We start from the raw sequence: 20,360 nt of genomic DNA on the forward strand, positions 1-20,360 counted from the left end.
TTAGTATAGTTTGAAATCAGGTAGTATGATACCTCCAGCCTTGTTCTTTTTGCTTAGGACTGTCTTGGCTCTACTGGCTCTTTTTTGGTTCCATATGAAATTTAAAATAGTTTTTTTCTAATTCTGTGAAGACAGTCAATGGTAGCTTGATGGGGATAGCATTGAATCTATAAATTACTTTGGGCAGTATGGCCATTTTCATGATATTGATTCTTCCTATCCATGACAATGGAAGGTTTTTCCATTTGTTTGTGTCCTCTCTTACTTCCTTGACTTCCTTGAGCAGTGGTTTGTAGCTCTCCTTGAAGAGGTCCTTCACATCCCTTGTAAGTTGTATTCCTAGATATTTTATTATCTTTGTGGCAGTTGTGAATGGGAGTTCAGTCATGATTTGGCTATTTGTCTATTATTGGTGCATAGGAATGTTTGTGATTTTTACACATTGGTTTTGTATCTTGAGCCTTTGTTTAAGTTGATTATCAGCTTAAAAAGATTTTGGGCTGGGCTGAGACGATGGGTTTTTCTAAATATACAATCATGTCATCTGCAAACAGAGACAATTTTACTTCCTCTCTTCCCATTTGAATATCCTTTATTTCTTTCTCTTGCCTGATTGCTCTGGCCAGAACTTCCAATACTATGCTGAACAGGAGTGGGGAGAGAGGGCATCCTTGTCTTGTGCTGGTTTTCAAAGGGAATGCTTCCAGCTTTTGCCCATTCAGTATGATATTGCCTGTGAGTTTCCTAAAAATTGCTCTTATTATTTTGAGATATGTTCCATTGATATCTACTTTACTGAGGGGTTGTTTTAGCATGAAGTGGTGTTGAATTTTGTCGAAGGCCTCTTCTGCATCTATTGAGACAATCATGTGGTTTTTATCATTGGTTCCATGTATGTGAGGCATTGAGGTATGTGGCAAACCACCATGGCACATCTATACCTATGTAACAAACCTGCACTTTCTGCACATGTATCTTAGAACTTAAAGTATAATACAAAAATAAAATAAATAACCCTTTCACAGTGAAACTCTATATGCAGAAGAATTAATCTACCAATCATTTAAGGAAGACATACTCAAAGTCTGCACAAACTCTTCCAGAATATTTAAGTGGAAGGAATCGTTCCTGTCTAATTTTGTGAGCATCACCACTTTGATACCAAAAAGAAAACCCAAAAGATATTACAAGAAAAGAAAACTATAGGCCCATATCCCTCGTGACACAGATGCAAACATTCTTTCCATCATTTTAACAAATTGAGTCCCACTACACCCTGGCCAAGTGTTTGATGAAGAGAAACTAAGTTGAGAGTCAGAGAAATACGCTGGAATAGCAGATCTAGGCTTCAGCCTCATCTGGACCATTTCCTAGAAATCTAACCTCAGAAAATGATGACGATGATGATGATGATGATGATGATTTCTCCCATTTCTTGAGCACATACTATGTTCATAGTCTTTGGTACTTAAATACCTCATCTCACTTAATCCTCAGATCATGTAAAGTTTATATCATTATCCTAATTTTACAGTTTAAGAAACTGAGACTTAGGAAGGTTAAGTCACTTGCCTGAGTGACTAGCAGAGATCACATGAAATTTGAACCCAGATCAGGATACAATGAGTCAACAGCTACTGAATGGCTGACATAGGTCTGCCTGAAATATTAGACATGTACCATCTTTTTAAACTCCCTGCTTGCTCACTTATTTATGGATATGCAGCCCCATAAGTAAACATTAAATCTCTGTTTTAGATCACAAGCATGCCAGATCCAAGAAGCTCATTTTTTAGAAAGGAATGCAATTACCACCACACATGCACTGCTGTCTCCTCCCACTTGCCTGAGATGTGAGTGTCCCGGACAGGGACCCTCTGCTGGGGATTCAGGTATCAGGCTCCCCTCACCTACTCCTAGTGTTCCAGCTCCCCACTGGTGAAGTACTATGCTTACCCTCAATACCTGCTACCTATCACTGTCTGGATAGAACCCGTCATCACTGAGTCCTTTTATTTACCAGAACCTGTGCTAAGCACCATACACGCACCTTCTTAATCCTCACAGCATTGTTTTTGGTTCTAAATATGATGAATGAGGCTCAAGGAGGGAAGGTGATTTGTCCAACGTCATATGGCTGGGAAGTGGTGAGGTCAGCATTCATCTCCCAATCTGCCTTTTTTTCTGTGTCTCATAATAAAGAATGGTTCTGTGTCTCTCGGAGTTTAAGAACCTAAGTCTAGGGAAGGGAATGATGTATGGAGCAGATAAATAGTTGAGAGAGAAAACACATTAAAGCACAAACTATATTGTACAGTATCTATTGCATGTGCGCATGGATAGGTTCATCCATGTCAGGTATCTACCAGCTCATGGCTCCCTAATTCAGGAGACCATATAATGTCCAAACTCGACACATTTTGAGAGTGAAGGGAAAGGCTTAAAATAATCACAAGGGTTAATTGACCTATAGTAGGACTGGGTCATAAAAACTAAAATATGAGATCACCCCACCCAAATCCCATTCTTGACTTCATATTCTAGAGGCACAGGCCCTGCCCTGCTGTCTTTCCACATCTGGGGCCAGGAACAAACATTCGTGTGGCCTGGATATATGTGTTACATCTCTGGGGACCTAAGTACTAAGCAGTCTCAATCCCATACTCTGAGAAACCATCCAGTTCTGCTAGGCTGCGGGCCTGTCCAACTTTGTGCTCTAATTATACTCACAGGACTGCCTTGGCCTTTGCCTTGGGGACCGTCCTTCAAGATGATTTACCTTACCGAGACCCATCCCAGTTACCAGGACCTATCCAATTCTGCCCCTCAGTTTCCATCCAGTGGCCCAGGTCCCACTCCTGCAGACAGACACCTTTGACCCAGATTCCTCATCACTGATCTCTACCAAGGTAAAAGCACTTCCCACTGGCTTTAAATCCCCAGTGCCCAAATTGGATTTCACCTTGCCCCTAACTTCACTTTCATCACCACATTCTTCAGAATTTAAATTCTATGATTATTATCAAAAAAAAGAAAGATAACAATTGTTGACAAGGATGTGGAGAAGGGAACCCTGTGCACTGTTGATGAGAATATAGATTAATACAGCCATTATGGAAAACGGCATGAAAGTTCCTCAAAAACTAAAAATAGAGCTACAATATCATCCAGCAATCACACTTCTGGAAAAACATCCAAAGAAAATGAAGTCAGTATGTTGAAGAGATATCTGCATTCCCATGTTCATTGTGGCATTGTTCACATTAGCTAAGACATGGAATCAATCTTAGTGACCTTCACTGGATGAAAAAATACAGAGAATGTGGGGAATTTGTATATATACACAATGGAGTACTACTCAGCCTTTAAAAGGAAGTAAATCCTGTTATTTGCAACAACACGGATGAACCTGGAGGACATTATGTTAAGTAAGCCATGCACAGAAAGACAAATGCCACGTCATCTCACTTATATGTGAAATTGAAAACAGTTGAACTCATAGAAGTAGAGAGTAGAATGGTGGTTGCCAGCGCTGGTTGGGTAAGGGATGAGGAGGGCAGAATGGGGGACTTGGTCAAAGGATACAAAGTTTTAGTTAGACAGGAAGAATAAGTTCAAGAGATCAATTGCATGCCATGGTAAGGATAGTTAATAACAATGTGTCATGTATTTGAAAATTGCTAAGAGAGAACTTTAAGTGTTCTCACCACAAAAAAAATGTGAGTTAATACATACGTTAATTAGCTCAGTTTAATCATTCAACAGTGTATACATATTTCAACACATCATGTTGTACAACGTAAAACATATACTTTTATTTGTCAATTAAAAATAAGTTTTAAAAATTAATACAAAAAATAATAATTTGAATTTTATCTTTCTGAACTGGGCCGTCTGTCACAGTTGATCAATGCCTCCTATCCGTGAGTCAGGTTCTTTTCCGGTAGGCCCTGTCCTGTAGCAGTTAATGAGACCAAGTCAGTCTCTTGCTTTTCTCTATTGGAATTCTGGAAAGACTCAAGAGAACACTCAGTTGGGGACAGTGTCCTCCAAGTGGATCAGAGGAAGTCTTCACAGCTGCCCTGGCCCTTTGACCATCTGGCTCCTACACTCAGTCATGTAATAATTCTACAGCCTGACTATACGCACCCTCTGAACCAGCATTGCACCCCAGTTGTAGAAATGCTGCAGTAGAATGATTTGGAATGTGACAGATCTAAGTTCAAATTCTGGATATACAATATATCTGCTGCATACTGTGAGCAGCATCAATTAAGTGTGAACCACTTAATTCTCCTAAGCTCTCTGAGCCTTCCAGTCTATCAAATGACATATTGACTGTGTTGTGAGAATTAATAATATTGTGTGTAGTTCCCTGTGTGTAATCTGATAAGAGAGGGTGTGAAATAGTAAGTAGTCATTGTTAGAGCAATAGATTTGGTAGCATTGACACCACAGCGAGGTGTGTAGACTTGAGTAGACATCTAAGGAAAATAGTCGGTCTTCAATAAATGGTAGTTACAGGGACACTAGTGCATATGAGTAGCATGTATCTAACAATAGTCCCCTTACAAGTGGTTTCAGTAACCTGCAGTCAACCATGGCCCACAAATATTAAATGGAAAATTTCAGAAGTAAACAATTCATAAGTTTCATATTGCACACCATTCTGAGATTTCATTTCAGCAGGAAATCTCATGCTGTCCTGCTCTGTCCCACCCAGGACACAAATCATCCTTTGTCCCATGTATCTGCACTGTCCACACTGCCTGGCTGTTAGTCACTCAGTAGCCATCCTGGTTACAGATCGACTGTGGTGGCATCGCTGTGCTTATACTCAAGGTCAGCAGCACCTAAAGCTATGCTGTGACATCTACGTCACGCGCCTCATTTCCTCCCATCACATAGGCATCTTATCATCTCACATCATCACAGGAAGATGAGGACAGTACAGCAGGGTATTTAGAGGAAGGCCACATTCACGTAACTTTTACTACAGTATATTGTTATGATTATTCTAGTATTATTAGTTGCTGTTAATCTCTTACTGTGCCTAATTTAGAAAGCAAACTTCATCATAGGTAGCTGTGTGTAGGAAAAGCGTGGTATCTATAGAGTTTTTTGCTATGTGCAGTTTCAGGTGTCTGCTGGGGTCTTGGAACATATCCCCCATGGATGAGGGGGGACTACTGTATCTGTAGCCAAGCCCTGGTTTTCTCTCTATTGGGTGCGCGGCCTTGGGTAAGATGCCCGAGGATGTAAAAGGCACACAAAAATGTTTGGGAGGAAACAAAGCACATCTCATTATGACAGTGTTATCACCGTGTCACACGGGGATGTGGCCACTCAACCACAGGACCCCTCCCTCCTCTAAGTCTCAGTGGGAAACAGTTTCAGTCCCCAGTGGAAACTTCAGAAAGAAACCAGCTCACCAGCTCCAAGCCTGAAATGTCCTGGGAGCATTAAACTTTCTGGCTGCTTATTGCATCCAGCTGAGGGGTTCTGTGCTGCATTTATCACACGGACAGGGAATCCCCAGGCTTTTCAGGGGCTAGAAATGTCTCCAACCCCATTCTGATACAAAGAGAATCCCTGGATCTGCCAGATGCTGCAAACTAATACCATGGAGAGACACAAAAGACACATGGCCTCTGCCTTCAGCCAGGCGGTGAAGAGACTATGCACATAAAATAAACAAGGCTGGACTGGTCAGGTAAGGAGGAGGCAAAGCCAAGCTGGACCTGGAAGGGTGGGAGCTGCGGAAGCAGAAATGATTAAAGAAGGCTTTCCCAGCAGTGGAACAGCTAGAGCAAAAGGTGGTGGCACACATGGCAGGCACGGAGGAAGCCAGCTAGCACGGAGGATCTATGGCTCCGAGATGGGGGATCCCAGCTGCCCAGACAAGGATCCCTTTGGTGGTCCTGTCTGAGCATCATGGCTCAGAAGTCTCACAGAGACACATGGACAGTCACACAGACTTGAAAACTGGTTAGCACCAGACTGGCAAAGGCCTTGAGTTCCAGTCTAAGGAGATGTGAGCAGAGGCATAATAGCTGACACAGTGTCTGCTGGTGGAGGTGATGAAGGGTGGCCCGTAGGACGCCTCTGCATGAGTCCAGGTCTGGGGTGTGGATTGCAGGAGAGGAGGACGTGGGCACCTCCTCATTCTCAGCCCTCATCATCCTGGCGCCAGGTTTGCCATCCTCACTGCTGACCAGTCCTTATCTCTTGAAAAGTTTTCCCTCCCAGCAACCAAGACCCTGAGCTGCCCTAGGTCTCCTCTTACCGTCACAAACATTCCTGATCTGGGACGTTTTTCTCTTTCAGCCAGTAACTGGTGTTCCTTAAAGCACAGAACACGCATCTGACACTGTCTTCTTTCACGCATTCAGCCTCAGCCCGTTTTTCCAGCTTCCTCACCTCCACTGTCATTCGTGGCTTGCAGCCCTAATGATCATGTTTTCAGCCCTGTCCTCTGGAAGCTCAGACGCTTGAGAAAACTACTGTACCTAGTCTCTCCTCGCTCCACTCCTCCTTCCACCCAGCTTCCTAGGATCTAAATTGCTTCCATTTGTTAAGCATGTTCCATAAACCTGGTATATTTCATGCAATCTTCACCGTGGAGGAGGTATTACCCCATTTTACACATGAAGAACCTGGGAGGCTAAGTGACTTGGGATTAGGTGAGGAGGCTAAGTGAGAGGCTGTGTGACTTGGGAATAGGAGAGGAGGCCACTAGGCTCCAGAGTGCTGATGGCTGAGACCATGCTCCAGGTGCTTTCCAATGCTCTGGACACATCTCTAGCTCCCACAATAAATCTCCTGCCAACACAGCCCTGCTCAGCTCAGCCCACCCTTGCTGCTCAGACACTGATATGACCATGGGTCTCCAGCCTGGGGTTCCTGGTATCAAAGACATCAGAGCTGGGTGGACCCTCTGGAATCCAACAGCTTCGTTTTTAAAATGGGGCTCTGAAGCTCAGAGAGGGATGTGGAGTTAGCCGAGATCACAAAGAAAATGAGAGGCAGAGGCAGGACTAGCCCTGAGTTCTTCTGATTTCCCGTCTCATTCCACTTACACTAAGCCCTTTTATTTGCTTACTGATTTATATTTTGCAAAATGTCTTGACATTCAGTATCTCTCATAGTTTCCTTGCCATAGCCCTGTGCCTAGATGTTCCGTCTCTATTTAACAGATGGGGAAACTAAGGCTGATGGAAGTGAAGACACTTGCACAAGGTCAAGCAGCTGGGTGAGTGACAACCGTGGACACTCAGGAACCGCTGAGTTGAAAATGTGGTCACAAGGTGGCAGTCATGAGGATTCAACATAAAATCCCATTTCTATGCAAGTACAAGAAACAAAGCCCAGACAGGCCTCAGGGAAAGTGGGAATAGCAGGTCCCGAACCAGGGTTCCTGTCTCGGGTGCTCAGGGCTGTGATGTCTCTCTCCTCTGCTGCCCAGCACATCTTTTATCATCTCTGGACGACCTTCATTTTCTTCTCCTCCATCACCTCAGCCGCCCTGTGACCTTAGGTTGCCAGCACACTAGCTCTGGGGTGACAGAACCCTACGCACCCACAGGTCATAATTCGATTTTCAGCAGAGGCATCTGCTCAGCCCAGGCTGGGGCACGTGCGCACCCACGGTAGAACTCAGGAGTGGCTGGGTTACCGGCTACAAACACGGCTACCTAATGCCTTGTTTTCTATGATGTGGGTGGTTCCCAGAGAAGGCCCTGTGGGCAGCTGGGCATCCTGTCCTGCATTACAGGCATGAATTGAGAGCTGATGTGTTACCCAGTGCCACAGCTGCGCTGGCCTCCTTGTCCTTTTCATCCAACTCAATAAAGGTTTGACCTAATCTGTGCAAGCTACTGTGCATGGTGCTGTGTGCAGCTCACCTTCTGTCAACCCCGGCCTTCCTTTGCCAAGGGCAGGGACAGAACAGGGAAGTCTTTGTCTCTCCTTATGAGGCAGACACCATGCAGAGCCTCGGCAAGGAAAACCACAGCTGTGTGTCCGAGTTCATCCTCCTCGGCTTCTCCAGTGAGACACAGGTCAGAATGGCCGTGTTTGCCCTCTTCCTACTCCTCTACCTCACCACCCTTGTGGGCAACGGACTCATCGTCATGCTGATCTACCTGGACTCACACCTCCACACGCCCATGTACCTTTTTCTCAGCGTCCTCTCTCTGGTGGACATGAGCTATGTCACTACCACTGTGCCCCAGATGTTGGTTAATATGATGTGTCCACAGAGGACCATCTCCTGGGGAGCTTGTGCAGCCCAGATGTTCATCTTCTTGGTCCTGGGCATTGCTGAGTGTGTCCTCTATGCCATTATGGCCTATGACAGGTACGTTGCCATTTGCTTTCCCCTTCACTATATGCTACTCATGACCCGTTCCATTTGTGTCAAGATGGTCATTGTCTGTTGGTCCATTAGCATAGCTGGGGCCCTGATCTACACTGTCTTCACCATGCATCTGCCTTATTGTGGCCCCTACAAGATAAACCACTTCTTCTGTGAGGTCCCTGCTGTCCTGAAGTTGGCCTGTGCAGACACATCTTTTAATGACAGGCTGGACTTCATCTTGGGTTTCATCCTGCTTTTGGTCCCACTCTCCCTCATCCTGGCCTCTTACGTCCTCATCTTTGCCTCCATCTTCAGAGTCCGCTCAGCGCAGGGGAGGCTCAAGTCCTTCTCCACGTGTGCTTCACACGTCACTGTGGTCACCACGTTCTATGGGCCGGCCATCATCATGTACATGAGGCCCGGTTCTTGGTATGACCCAGAGCGGGACAAGAAGCTAGCGCTGTTCTACAATGTTGTCTCTGCCTTCTTCAATCCCATCATCTACAGCCTCAGGAACAAGGATGTAAAGGAGGCCTTTTTGAAAATATTCAGAGTCAGAAGGACAGCTTAATGACTCAGGATGTTTCAGAGTTGTCCACAGTCATACACAGACTGGATGGGCTCATTTGGTACCACACAGGTACCTCAGTTCTGACCAACTTGAGTCTCCCTGCAGCTGTGAGCAGCCAGAAGAGGGTATGGCCAGCCCTAACCTGAAAGTCTATCATTGATTGGAAAATGTTCAGCTCCCATCACCCAAAGACTCAGTTAAGTATTGAAGGCAAAGGATTTCTTTACAATGACTATGTCCTTGTGGTTTGTGGTCATTGCTTTTGTGCTTTTCCTGGGTTCTCTCCTTACCTCTGGAAGCTTATGTCAGTTCTGCATGATGGCAGTCACACGTTTAACATGCAGACATGCTCTTTCAGAGTGCAAAAATGACACAGAGTCATTTGGGGTAAAAATTACATAAAGAGCAGCAGATTATGCAGGGACACAGTCTTTCATTACTGTCTTACAAACACAAGTAATATTTAGCACTTTTTTTTGCACTAGGTGCTTATAAAATCAGAGCTAGAATTATTTTAGACGTATATGTGTAACAATATGACTAATAATTAGTCTAGTCTGGTCTGGGCTCAGCTTGTAGAATTGACTCTTACCTGATCAGTTTAAAATTCACATTTTCAATCTCATTTTTTTTTTGGGGCAAAAGATTTGAATAGACATTTCTCAAAAGAAGGCATACATATGACAAACAGGCATATGAAAAGGGACTCGACATCCCTGATCATCAGAGAAATGCAAATCAAAGCTACAGTGAGATATCGTCCCACCCCAGTTAAAATGGTTTTTATCCAAAAGTCAGGAAATAACAAATGCTGGTGAGGATGTGGAGGAAAGGAAACCCTCGTACACTGTTGCTGGGAATGTAAATTAGTACAACCACTATGGAGAACAGTTTGGAAGTTCCTCAAAAAAGTAAAAGTAGAGCTATCATACAATCCAGCAAGAAACCACACTGCTGGTTCTATACCCAAAGAAAGGAAATCAGTATATTCAAGAGATTTCTGCACTCCCATGTTTGTTGCAGCACTATTCAGAATAGCCAAGATTTGGAATCAACCTAACTGTTCATCCACAGATGACTGGATAAAGAAAACATGGTACCTGTACACAATGGAGTACTATTCAGCCATAGAAAAGAACGAGATTCTGTCATTTGCAACAACATGGATGGAAATGGAGTTTATTATGTTAAGTGAAATAAGGCAGGCACAGAAAGGCAATCTTTACATGTTCTCCCTTATTTATGGGATCTAAAACATCAAAGCAATTGAACTCTTGGAAGTAGAGAATAGAAGGATGGTTACCAGAGGTTAGGAAAGGTCATGGGGGATAGGAAGGAGCAGGAGAGGAGGTGGGGACACTTAACAGTTAGCAAAAAATACAAAGTATGAATAAGACGCAGTGTTTAATAGCACAGTAGGGAGACTATAATTAATAATAATTTAATCATACATTTAAAAATAACTAAAAGAGTACAATTGGATTGTTTATAAAACAAAGGATAAATGCTTGAGAGGATAGATACCCCATATTCCATGATGTGATTATTGTGGATTGTTTGCCTGTACTAACATCTCATGTATCCCACAAATATATCCCCCTACTATGTACCCATAAAAATTTTTTAAAAATAAAATAAATCTCATTTTTATTTGAGAAAACAGATACAAGTTGAACATCCCTTATCAGATATACTTGGACCCAGAAGCATTTCAGATTTTGGCTTTTTTCACATTTTGGAATATTTGTATTACACTTACTGTTTCAGCGTCCCTCATCTGAAAATCTGAAATCTGAACACTCCAGTGAGAATTCCTTACAGCATCAATTGGGCACTCAAAAGATTTCAGATTTTGGAGGATTTCGATTTTGGATATTTGGATTAGGGATACTTAACCCATATATACATTTCATAAAAGAAAAATATATGTGTGCATTATGCATATCTATATCTGTATGCACCTATCAATAGATAGATGCAGAGATAAAAATAGAGATACAGAAACAGAGATTATAGAAAATTATATAAAAAAGATTTCATTTTCCCCCACATAAAAGAAACATTTGTTAATATTTTGCCATTTTTAGTCTGTCTTTTTTTTTTTTTAAAAAGGATTACCTAATAACAGATAAAGTTGAAGTGCCCTTTGAACATTTCAAATTTCCCTGAATCAACCACAATTGCATCCATGAGCAATGCATAGGATTGTTCTTGTGTGTGTTTAAATTTTTGTAAGTGGTAGCATGATGTCAGTACAACTCAGATAAGATTTTAACTCAGCTTCATGTTTCTGACATCTACTCATTTGACAATTATAGGGGTAGCTCATTCTCTTTAATAAGTATCTGAGCTTATTTCAGTTGTCCAATTTCCTACTGTTGAATATTGGTTTATTTCCAATTTTTCATGATTTAAATAATTCTATGACTAATGACTTTGGGCATTTCTCCTTATGTACACATTTTTTAATGCATAGAAGTAGACTTTGCAGATTGCAGAATCAAAGAAATTTCCAGTGTATTAGATACTGCAAAGTATTTTTCCATGTAGTTATACCAACTACACCTCTCACCCTCACCAATGCTTGACATTGTTTCTCTATCTCAAACATTCTAATGCGTCCATCCATCTCATAGATGAAACGTGGCAACATTATTTTTTGTTTCATTTGCAATTCCCTGGTTGTTAGTGAGTTTAACATCTCTTCATGAGATTGTCGTTAGTGTCGTGTAGTGCAGCAGGCTCTGGAGTCAGACCGCAGGGTTTCAATTCCAGTTCCATCCTTTATCACCTCAGTGACAATGGACAAGTAGCCTAACTTCTCTGACTCTCAACTTCCTCATCTGTAACTGGAAGGAGCAGTATATACATGAGAAGGTTGTTAGAAGAAATAAATGATATAATACATGTAAAGTGCTTTCTGTAGTGAATAACAAATACTAAGTGCTCAATGAATGAGATATTGCCTTTTCTTAATTTGTAGTTTGTTATACATTTTGGACATTAATTTTTTGTCTATTACATGCATTGAAAATATCTTCTATAAGTTTATTACCTCTTTTCTTTAAGCAAAAATGATACGTGTTTTAAAACGTTTATGTTTAAAATTTTGTAAAACAGAAATGAACACAAAGAAGAAAATGAAAACCATCCATTTCCTTAGACCTGGAGATAACTACTAGCATCCCAGTGTTGCCTGGGTGCAGTGGCTCATGCCTGTAATCGCAGCACTTTGGAAGGCTGAGGCTGGCAGGTTGCCAGAGCTCAGGAGTTTGAGACCAGCCTGGGCAACATGGTGAAACCCTGTCTCTACAAAAAATGAAAAATTATCTGGACATAGTGGCATGTTCCCAACTACTGGGAGGGCTGAGGTGGGAGGATCATCTGAGCCTGGGGAGATTGAAACTACAGTGAGCTGTGATCACGCCGCTGCATTCCAGCCTGGATGACAGAGTGAGACCCCGTCTCAAAAACACAAAATAGCTGGGCGCGGTGGCTCACGCCTGTACCCCCAGCACTTTGGGAGGCCGAGGCGGGTGGATTACAAGATCAAGAGATTGAGACCATCCTGGTCAACATGGTGAAACCCTGTCTCTACTAAAAATACAAAAAATTAGCTGGGCATGGTGGCGCGTGCCTGTAGTCCCAGCTACTCAGGAGGCTGGGGCAGGAGAATCGCTTGAACCCAGGAGGCGGAGGTTGCGGTGAGCCGAGATCACGCCACTGCACTCCAGCCTGGGTAACAAGAGCAAAACTCCGTCTCAAAAAAAAAAAAAAATAAATAACCCCACATATTCCAGTGTCTGTTCTATGGTTTAAGTTTTTAAATTGTTGTTACTGACATTTTTGAAGAAATGTACATAACATTCTTAATTTATTTTTCTTCATGAATTTTGAACCAAATTATACAGTATATACTCTTCTGTAATTTGCCATAGTCACCCATAGTCAAACCTATTGTTAAAAAACAATAGGTTTTTAAAGACTTACTTATGCTTATTTATTTTCACTGCTGAAGAGTATTCTTTACACTTCCTTATGGTGAATAGAATAGAATAGATCAGAATGGAATGGAATGAAATAGAATAGAATAGAATAGAATACAATAGAATAATGACTTTTGATTAAGATAATTCTTAAGTTAATGCAGATGTACTTATGAATCTTTTGCTTTATCATTGTGAAGTGAACAAATTGATTTTACTGAGCCCATCAATTCATGAAGAAACCAATAAGGTGTTAGAACTGGTTTCAAGCAAGAATTTGATTTATAGAGATTTATATTCTCTACTGAACAAACTTCATTTGTATTGTGATTAATAGGAATCATTTGCATTGCTATTAGCATATTATATTGCATTGCACACACTATTATAGAATTGCATAGCTATCCTATAATTTAACAGCTATACCCGCAGAGTTGTAAAATACCTTAGTCCTTAGACAGTCAATCAAAGGTGCACACTTTGACTGCCTATCAGATAATCCTCAGATGGTCTGCTAGACAACACCAAGCACTACACTGAGAGGGCACTAAGTAATTAACCCCTCTTGCCATTTTGCAAGGCTTAGATCCTCTTTTTCTGACAATAGCCCCTCTTGAGATCTTAAATAGTCTTCAGAGATTATTTTTGATCACAAAAAGACTGGTCTCTTTGTGTTTGGCCTTATTGTTTACATAGGTGTAACAAGAATGTTTAACTGTATAGGCTTTCTTGAGCTTGCTTTGCAAATCTAGAGACATGCCGTGCTGAACAATTGCTAAAGCCAAAGAATTAACCTCTGGTCTGAAAGTTTTCACAAATAATCTTAAATTGGACTTTAAACATCCACTGTTATTTGCTATACCTCCAAATTCACTAAGGTTCTCATTGGCCAAGAAGTGATTCTCTTTTTTCTTTTCTTTTTCTTTCTTTCTTTTTTAACCTTGTAGCTCTAGCTCAAAGGAAAGAAGTGGTTTTCTTTACCGCCTCTAAGGTCAGGATCTTGCAAGCCAAGTAAAAGGTCAGTTTTCCTGGGAAGGCTTTGTACAGATTGGTCTACAGGTACACTTAACCCTGATTAAAAGATGTTAATTCTCAGATATGACCTTGGCTATATAATTCATTTGACCAATATATCTGGGGCCAAAAGAAAAGTTTCTATTGGTGCTAATAACTATGTTGCTATAAAAAATAAGGAGACTAATGAGTCTCTGAATGCTTATGGGTTAATAAGAATCAGATATAAGTTTAATTTTAGTTTACAAAAACAGGGTCTACTTACTTAGTGTTAGAGACAGCTTGACAGAAGAAAGGCGTTTTTCACATATCCGTAAAAAATAGAACATTAAAAATAATAGCAACAACAATCTAAACAAATAACCTCATTGGTTCATTCAGCTCTCCATAATTAACTCTAGCTCCGCTAAGTCTTGGTCAGTAGTCAGTATCATGGAATCTGCCTGATATCAGGCCAAAAAAGAGTCATGGGAATCCTGACTCAGTCCACTCAACACATCCGGAAATGTGCCTAAGAGATATCAGCTTGGAAGCCTGTACTCAAGCATCTATTTTTGAAACAGCAAATGTTCAGAGTACCTGGTAAGTCCTTTCTATGAGGCTCTGAGACTACTGTTCTTTGTTGAAGACACAAATTCTGGCCTGTAGTTTATGCCCAAGCCTTTAGGCAAGCATCAGAGAGAACAGATGCTACCTGTAAGTGATAAAGACTGAATGGATGTCGTTAATTTACATTTAAATATTTAATCCATCTTGATTTTTGTATATGGTGAAAGGTAGTGGTCTAATTTCATTCTTCTGCCTATAGCTAGCCAGTTAACCAGCATCATTTGTTGAACAGGGCATCTTTCCCCATTGCTTGTTTTTGTTAACATCCTTGTCTTGCTTCTGTTCTTAAATGGAATGCTTCCAGCTTTGGCTGGTAAGGATGATGTTGGCTGTGGATTTGTTTATTTGGTTAAGGACCACTGCTGGAGAGCTAGTGTGATCCTTTGATGGTGCCATTACATCTAGATTTTTCGTGGGGCCAGAATTCTTGTGCTGGTTCTTTCTCATTTGGAGACACTGGCACTTATAATTTTGGCAACTATTTTCATGCAGATAGGATTTTTTTTCTTTCTTCCCCTATCCAAGCTTATCCAACCCACCTTGTTTTGTTCTTGTTGTTGTTCTTCTTCTTCTTTTTAATGTTTTTAACAGTCTGAAGCCATGGTTTTTAGTTTCTGTCTCTAGTGATAAGCGGAAATGAGGGATGAGAAGGGGGCTTTACTGGTCTAACCGGAAACAGAAACTAAAAACCTGTGACTGTATTCTTTCCCTTGGACACCCCTGTGTGATATTATTTTTTCCCTTGCCTCCCTCCCCAGGGGGTATAAATGTAGAGAATTGGACAGGTTCATTTTGGCTTTGCTCCTTATAACCCTATGCACTTCCATCAGGAGGTTTGATATTGGGCTGTGCAGTTCACCCTATGGGCCAATAAATGACCTGTATGGGTAAGAGCCGGCTGTGGCCAATATGGCTGGGTATATACTTGATCCTTGTTTACTTGGAGAAGCTCTCTGTTGCCTGAGGCTACGGGCTGATCCATGGAGTGTTCAGTGGTCAGAGCTCCCTGATCAGCTGGGGTAAGGCAAGATAGGGGGGCCAAAACAGGCAGGTCTACCTACAGGTTCCCCCAGTGGCAGGCACGAGCACTAGTGCCAAGGGAGAATCCAGTAGGCAGCCACCAAGCACCTAGAGGTGTGCCTAGGTGTCGAGCTGGGAAGCCTCCTTCACTCCAAGTTCTCTGCATGGAAAGGAAATGGCAGCCTTTCCTTTTCCTCGTCCAGGAAAGTAAGTGCTTCAGGTGTCAGGAGATCTGCCTGGGTATGGAGTGTGGAGGGTGCCACTGCATGCATCACAGTCTCTGCACAGGGAATGGGTTGGCTCAGGCTACTGACCCAGGGGAATGGTTGCTCTGAAAGTCTGGAGATCTACCTGAGCAAAGAGCAGAGAAGGTCCTGCTGCACCACAATCTATTCACAGGAAGGCTGGGGTGGTTCAGGCTGCTGATCCAGGTGAGTGGGTGTCTAAATGTCTGGAGCTCTGCCTGACCATGGAACAGAGAGGACCCCACTTCACCATGGTCTCTGCTCAGAAATTGGTGGCGTGGCTCAGGTTGCTGATCTGAGTGAGCTGGAGCTCCACATGCCTGGAGATCTGCTTGGGTGTGAAAAAGAAGTTTCTGTTCATAGGAAAAGATGGAACTAACAGCAGCTCATAATCCTGAAAAGGAGTTGCTATCCCTATTTATAGATGAGAAAACTGAGAAGTGAGTTACAAACCTTTCCAGCCATTCTGGTAAATATCAAACTTTGAAAGCAGAGAAGAAAGAAGGGTGCAAAGATGGCAATGTCAGGTTGCCGGTGAAGCATGCAGTACAGAGGAATGAACTTAAGTTTTGAAATCGGACATGGTGGAATCTTTTTTTCCCACATGCTGGTTGTGAGGCAGGGCAGTTTAGCTCTCTGGTGCCGGTCTCATTTACAAAATGAAGGTAATTTAACCTACCAGACAGGGTTATTGTGAGAATGAGACCATGGATATAGAGGTCAATAAGTGTGTGCTCCGTGTGGGAAATCTCATCAAACGTCCTGGCTTCACTCACCATCCAGATGAGCTGACGATCACCCACTCACTGTTCCCTGTCAGCTCTCCATTCTGAGCTTCAGTCCTGCTTTCTGTGGTAGACAGCTTTCTAAGATGACCCCAAGGACCCCTGTCCCCTGTTATTCATACCTTGGGAACTCCCCAGCCCTTCAGTGTGGGCTGAACCTGGTATTTTAATTTTCCTGAGTAGAAGAGGGCAAAAGCAGCGAGATATCACTTCTGAGGTTTGGTTATAAAAGACTGACTTCCATTGTGCTGGAAATCTGACTCCTCTCAATCACTTCTTGTCAATCACTTGCTCAAGTGGTAAGCTGCTCTATGGGGAGGCCCATGTGAGGGTGACCTCTGTCCAACAGACAAGAAACTGAGACCATGCATCCAACTGTCAACAGCCCAGGAGGAAGTGCCTACTGCCAGCAATCACGTTGAGTGAGCTTAGAAGCAGATCTTTTCCTCATTGTGTCTCGAGATGACTGTAGCACCTTCTGACGCTTTGATAGCAGCCTTGGGAGAAACCCTTAGCAGGGGACCCAACTAAGTTGTGCTAGGGTTTCTGGCTTCTGGAAGTGTGAGAAAATAAATGTTTGCTGTTTAAAGCCACTAAATGTTACGGTCATTTTAAATGTAGCAATAGAACACTAATATACTTCTCAATACCTCCTGGTCTTCATTTGTATGTCATTCATTTGTTGTTCACTTAGTCTCCTAATGTTCACTGAGAACCTAGTATGTGCCGAGCACTGTGGCAGGCATTAGAGAAATCCTGTGTTGAATAAGGCAGACACTAGAAGTTTACCAACTAGGGGAAGACAACATTGCACATTTCATGCAAAATTAGATCAGTGCACACTGTGTGATTCTGCCTACATCAAATTCCTTAACAGGCAAAATGAATCTGGATAGAAGTGGTTAACTTTGGAAGGACAGTAACTGGGAGGCAGCATGAAGAAGGTTTATGGGGTGCTGGTTTTATTCTGTGTCTTGACCTGGTGCCTTTTGCTATGCCCATTTTAAAACATTTTATTGACGCTTTGATTAGAATAGTTACCAAACACTAATTCTCATATGTACCTTTGAACCTATCATATGCATGTGATAAAATTTTGATTTTTTACCTTCCCAAGATCAGATCTTAAACCTTAAAAAATGAAATCATCTCAGGGTATCTTTTTACCTAAAACTATCTGAAATGTCCCAGAGTGTCCCTGGAAAATCAAAAAGATTTATTCTTTTACAATATAAAAATAGAGACGGCAGAAATAATTAGGTCCGATTGGTGTGCTCCACATTCCTTATTTGGTTCAACACTATTGTAAGAACTATAAAGATTGTCCAATCAGAAGAAATTTCCAGCTTTCCCTACATTAAGTCTGTATAAATGAAGCATAATTAATGTAAATATTCCAGAAATTGTATGCTGCATGAGAAGGCTCCTAGGATTTATCTGTGCTCTCCCCGCCTAAAATATTGTTTTTACCAGTGAAGAAGACCTTGATCAAACCTTTATGAAATAATTATTCAGTGTACCTAAAGAGAGAACTTTACTCCCCTCCATCTGGCATAATTGGCTGCTGTGATAAATTAACGACATCCATTCAGTCTTTATCACTTACAGGTAGCATCTGTTCTCTCTGATGCTTGCCTAAAGGCTTGGGCATAAACTACAGGCCAGAATTTGTGTCTTCAACAAAGAACAGTAGTCTCAGAGCCTCATAGAAAGGATATACCAGGTACTCCGAACATTTGTTGTTTCAAAAATAGATGCTTGAGTACAGGCTTCCAAGCTGATATCTCTTAGGCACATTTCCGGATGTGTTGAGTGGACTGAGTCAGGATTCCCATGACTCTTTTTTGGTCTGATATCAGGCAGATTCCATGATACTGACTACTGACCAAGACTTAGCAGAGTTAGAGTTAATTATGGAGAGTTGAATGAACCAATGAGGTTATTTGTTTAGATTGTTGTTGCTATTATTTTTAATGTTCTATTTTTTATGGATATGTGAAAAACGCCTTTCTTCTGTCAAGCTGTCTTTAACACTAATTAAATAAATCCTGTTTTTGTAAACTAAAATGCATTTTAAACTTATATCTGATTCTTAATAACCCATCAGAATTCAGAAACTTGTTAGTCTCCTAACTTTTTATAGCAACATAGTTATTAGCACCTGTTCAATAGAAACTGTTTACTTTTTACCCCAGATATATTGGTTAAATGAATTATATAGCCCAGATCATATTTGAGAATTAACGTCTTTTAATCAGGTTTAAGTGTACTTGTAGGACAATCTCTGCAAAGCCTTCCCAGGAAAACTGGCCTTTTATTTGGCTTGCAAGATCCTGACCTTAGAGGCGGTAAAGAAAACCACTTCATCCTTTGAGCTAGAGCAGCAAAGTTAAAGAAAGAAAGAAAGAAAGAGAGAAAGAAAAGAAAAAAGAAAGAAAGAAAGAAAGAAAGAAAGAAAGAAAGAAAGAAAGGAAGGAAGGAAGAAAGAAAGGAAGGAAGGAAGGAAGGAAGGAAGGAAGGAAAGAAAAGAAAAGAAAAGAAAAGAAAAAAGAGAATCACTTCTTGGCCAGTGAGAACCTTAGTGAATTTGGAAGTGTAGCAAATAACAGTGGATGTTTAAAGCCCAATTTAAGATTGTTTATGAAAGCTTTCAGACCAGAGGTTATTCTTTGGCTTTAGGAGTTGCCCAATACTGCATGTCTCTAGATTTGCGAAGCAAACTCAAAAAAACCTATACAGTTAACGTTCTTATTACACCTATATAAACAATAAGGCCAAACACAATGAGACCAGTCTTTTTGCGATCAAAAATAATCTTTGACAAATAATCTATTGTCAGAAAAAGAGCATCTAAGACTTGCAAAATGGCAAGAGGGGTTAATTACTTAGGGTCCTCTCAGTGTGGTTTAGGGTGTCATCTAACAGATCCTCTGAGGATTATCTGATAGGCAGTCAAAGTGTGCACCTTTGATTGACTGTCTAAGGACTAAGGTATTTTACAACTCTGCAGTCATAGCTGTTAACTTATAGAATAGCTATGCAATTCTATAATAGCATATGCAATGCAATGCAATATGCTCGCAACAATACAAATGATTCCTATTAATCACAATACGAATGAAGTTTGTTCAATAGAGAATATAAATCTCTATAATTCAAATTCTTGCTTGAAACCAGTCCTAATACCTACTGGTTCCTTCATGAGTTGATGAGCTGAGTAAAATATTTGACATTTGTTCACTTTATAACAACAAAGGAAAAGATTCATAAGTTCATCTGCATTAAATTAAGAATTCTGTTCATTAAAAGTCATTATTCTGTTCTATTCTCTTCTATTCACCATAAGGAAATGTAAAGAATACTCTTCAGCAGTGAAAAGAAATAAACATAAATAAATGTCAGAAAAACTATTATTGGGTGAATATGGCAAGTTACAGAAGAATAAATGCTGTATAATTCAGTTCAAAATTCATGAAAACAAATAAATTGTTTAAGAATGTCATCGGCCGGGCGCGATGGACCATGCCTGTAATCCCAGCACTTTGGGATGCTGCGGTGGGTGGATCCCAAGGTCAGGAGTTTGAGACCAGCCTGGCCAAGATGTTGAAACCCTGTCTCTACTAAAAATACGAAAGTTAGCTGGGCATGGTGACACGTACCTGTAATCCCAGCTACTCAGGAGGCTGAGGCAGGAGAATTTCTTGAACCTGGGAGGCGGAGGTTGCAGTGAGCTGAGATCCCACCATTGCATTCCAGCCTGGGTGACAGAGT

The 20,360-nt window shown here is 41.4% G+C and overlaps 1 protein-coding gene across 1 annotated transcript; it reads left to right on the forward strand.

Moving 5' to 3' along the window:
- Positions 1–7,985: 7,985 nt before the first annotated feature.
- Positions 7,986–8,930, forward strand: LOC108313284 (olfactory receptor 2G3-like). Its single transcript, XM_017541606.1, has one exon. It carries the CDS (start codon positions 7,986–7,988, stop codon positions 8,928–8,930), a length of 945 nt encoding a protein of 314 aa, XP_017397095.1.
- Positions 8,931–20,360: the final 11,430 nt, after the last annotated feature.

The sequence above is a fragment of the Cebus imitator genome, unplaced genomic scaffold, assembly GCF_001604975.1.
Source record: "Cebus imitator isolate Cc_AM_T3 unplaced genomic scaffold, Cebus_imitator-1.0 Scaffold136, whole genome shotgun sequence".
NCBI lineage: Eukaryota > Metazoa > Chordata > Mammalia > Primates > Cebidae > Cebus > Cebus imitator.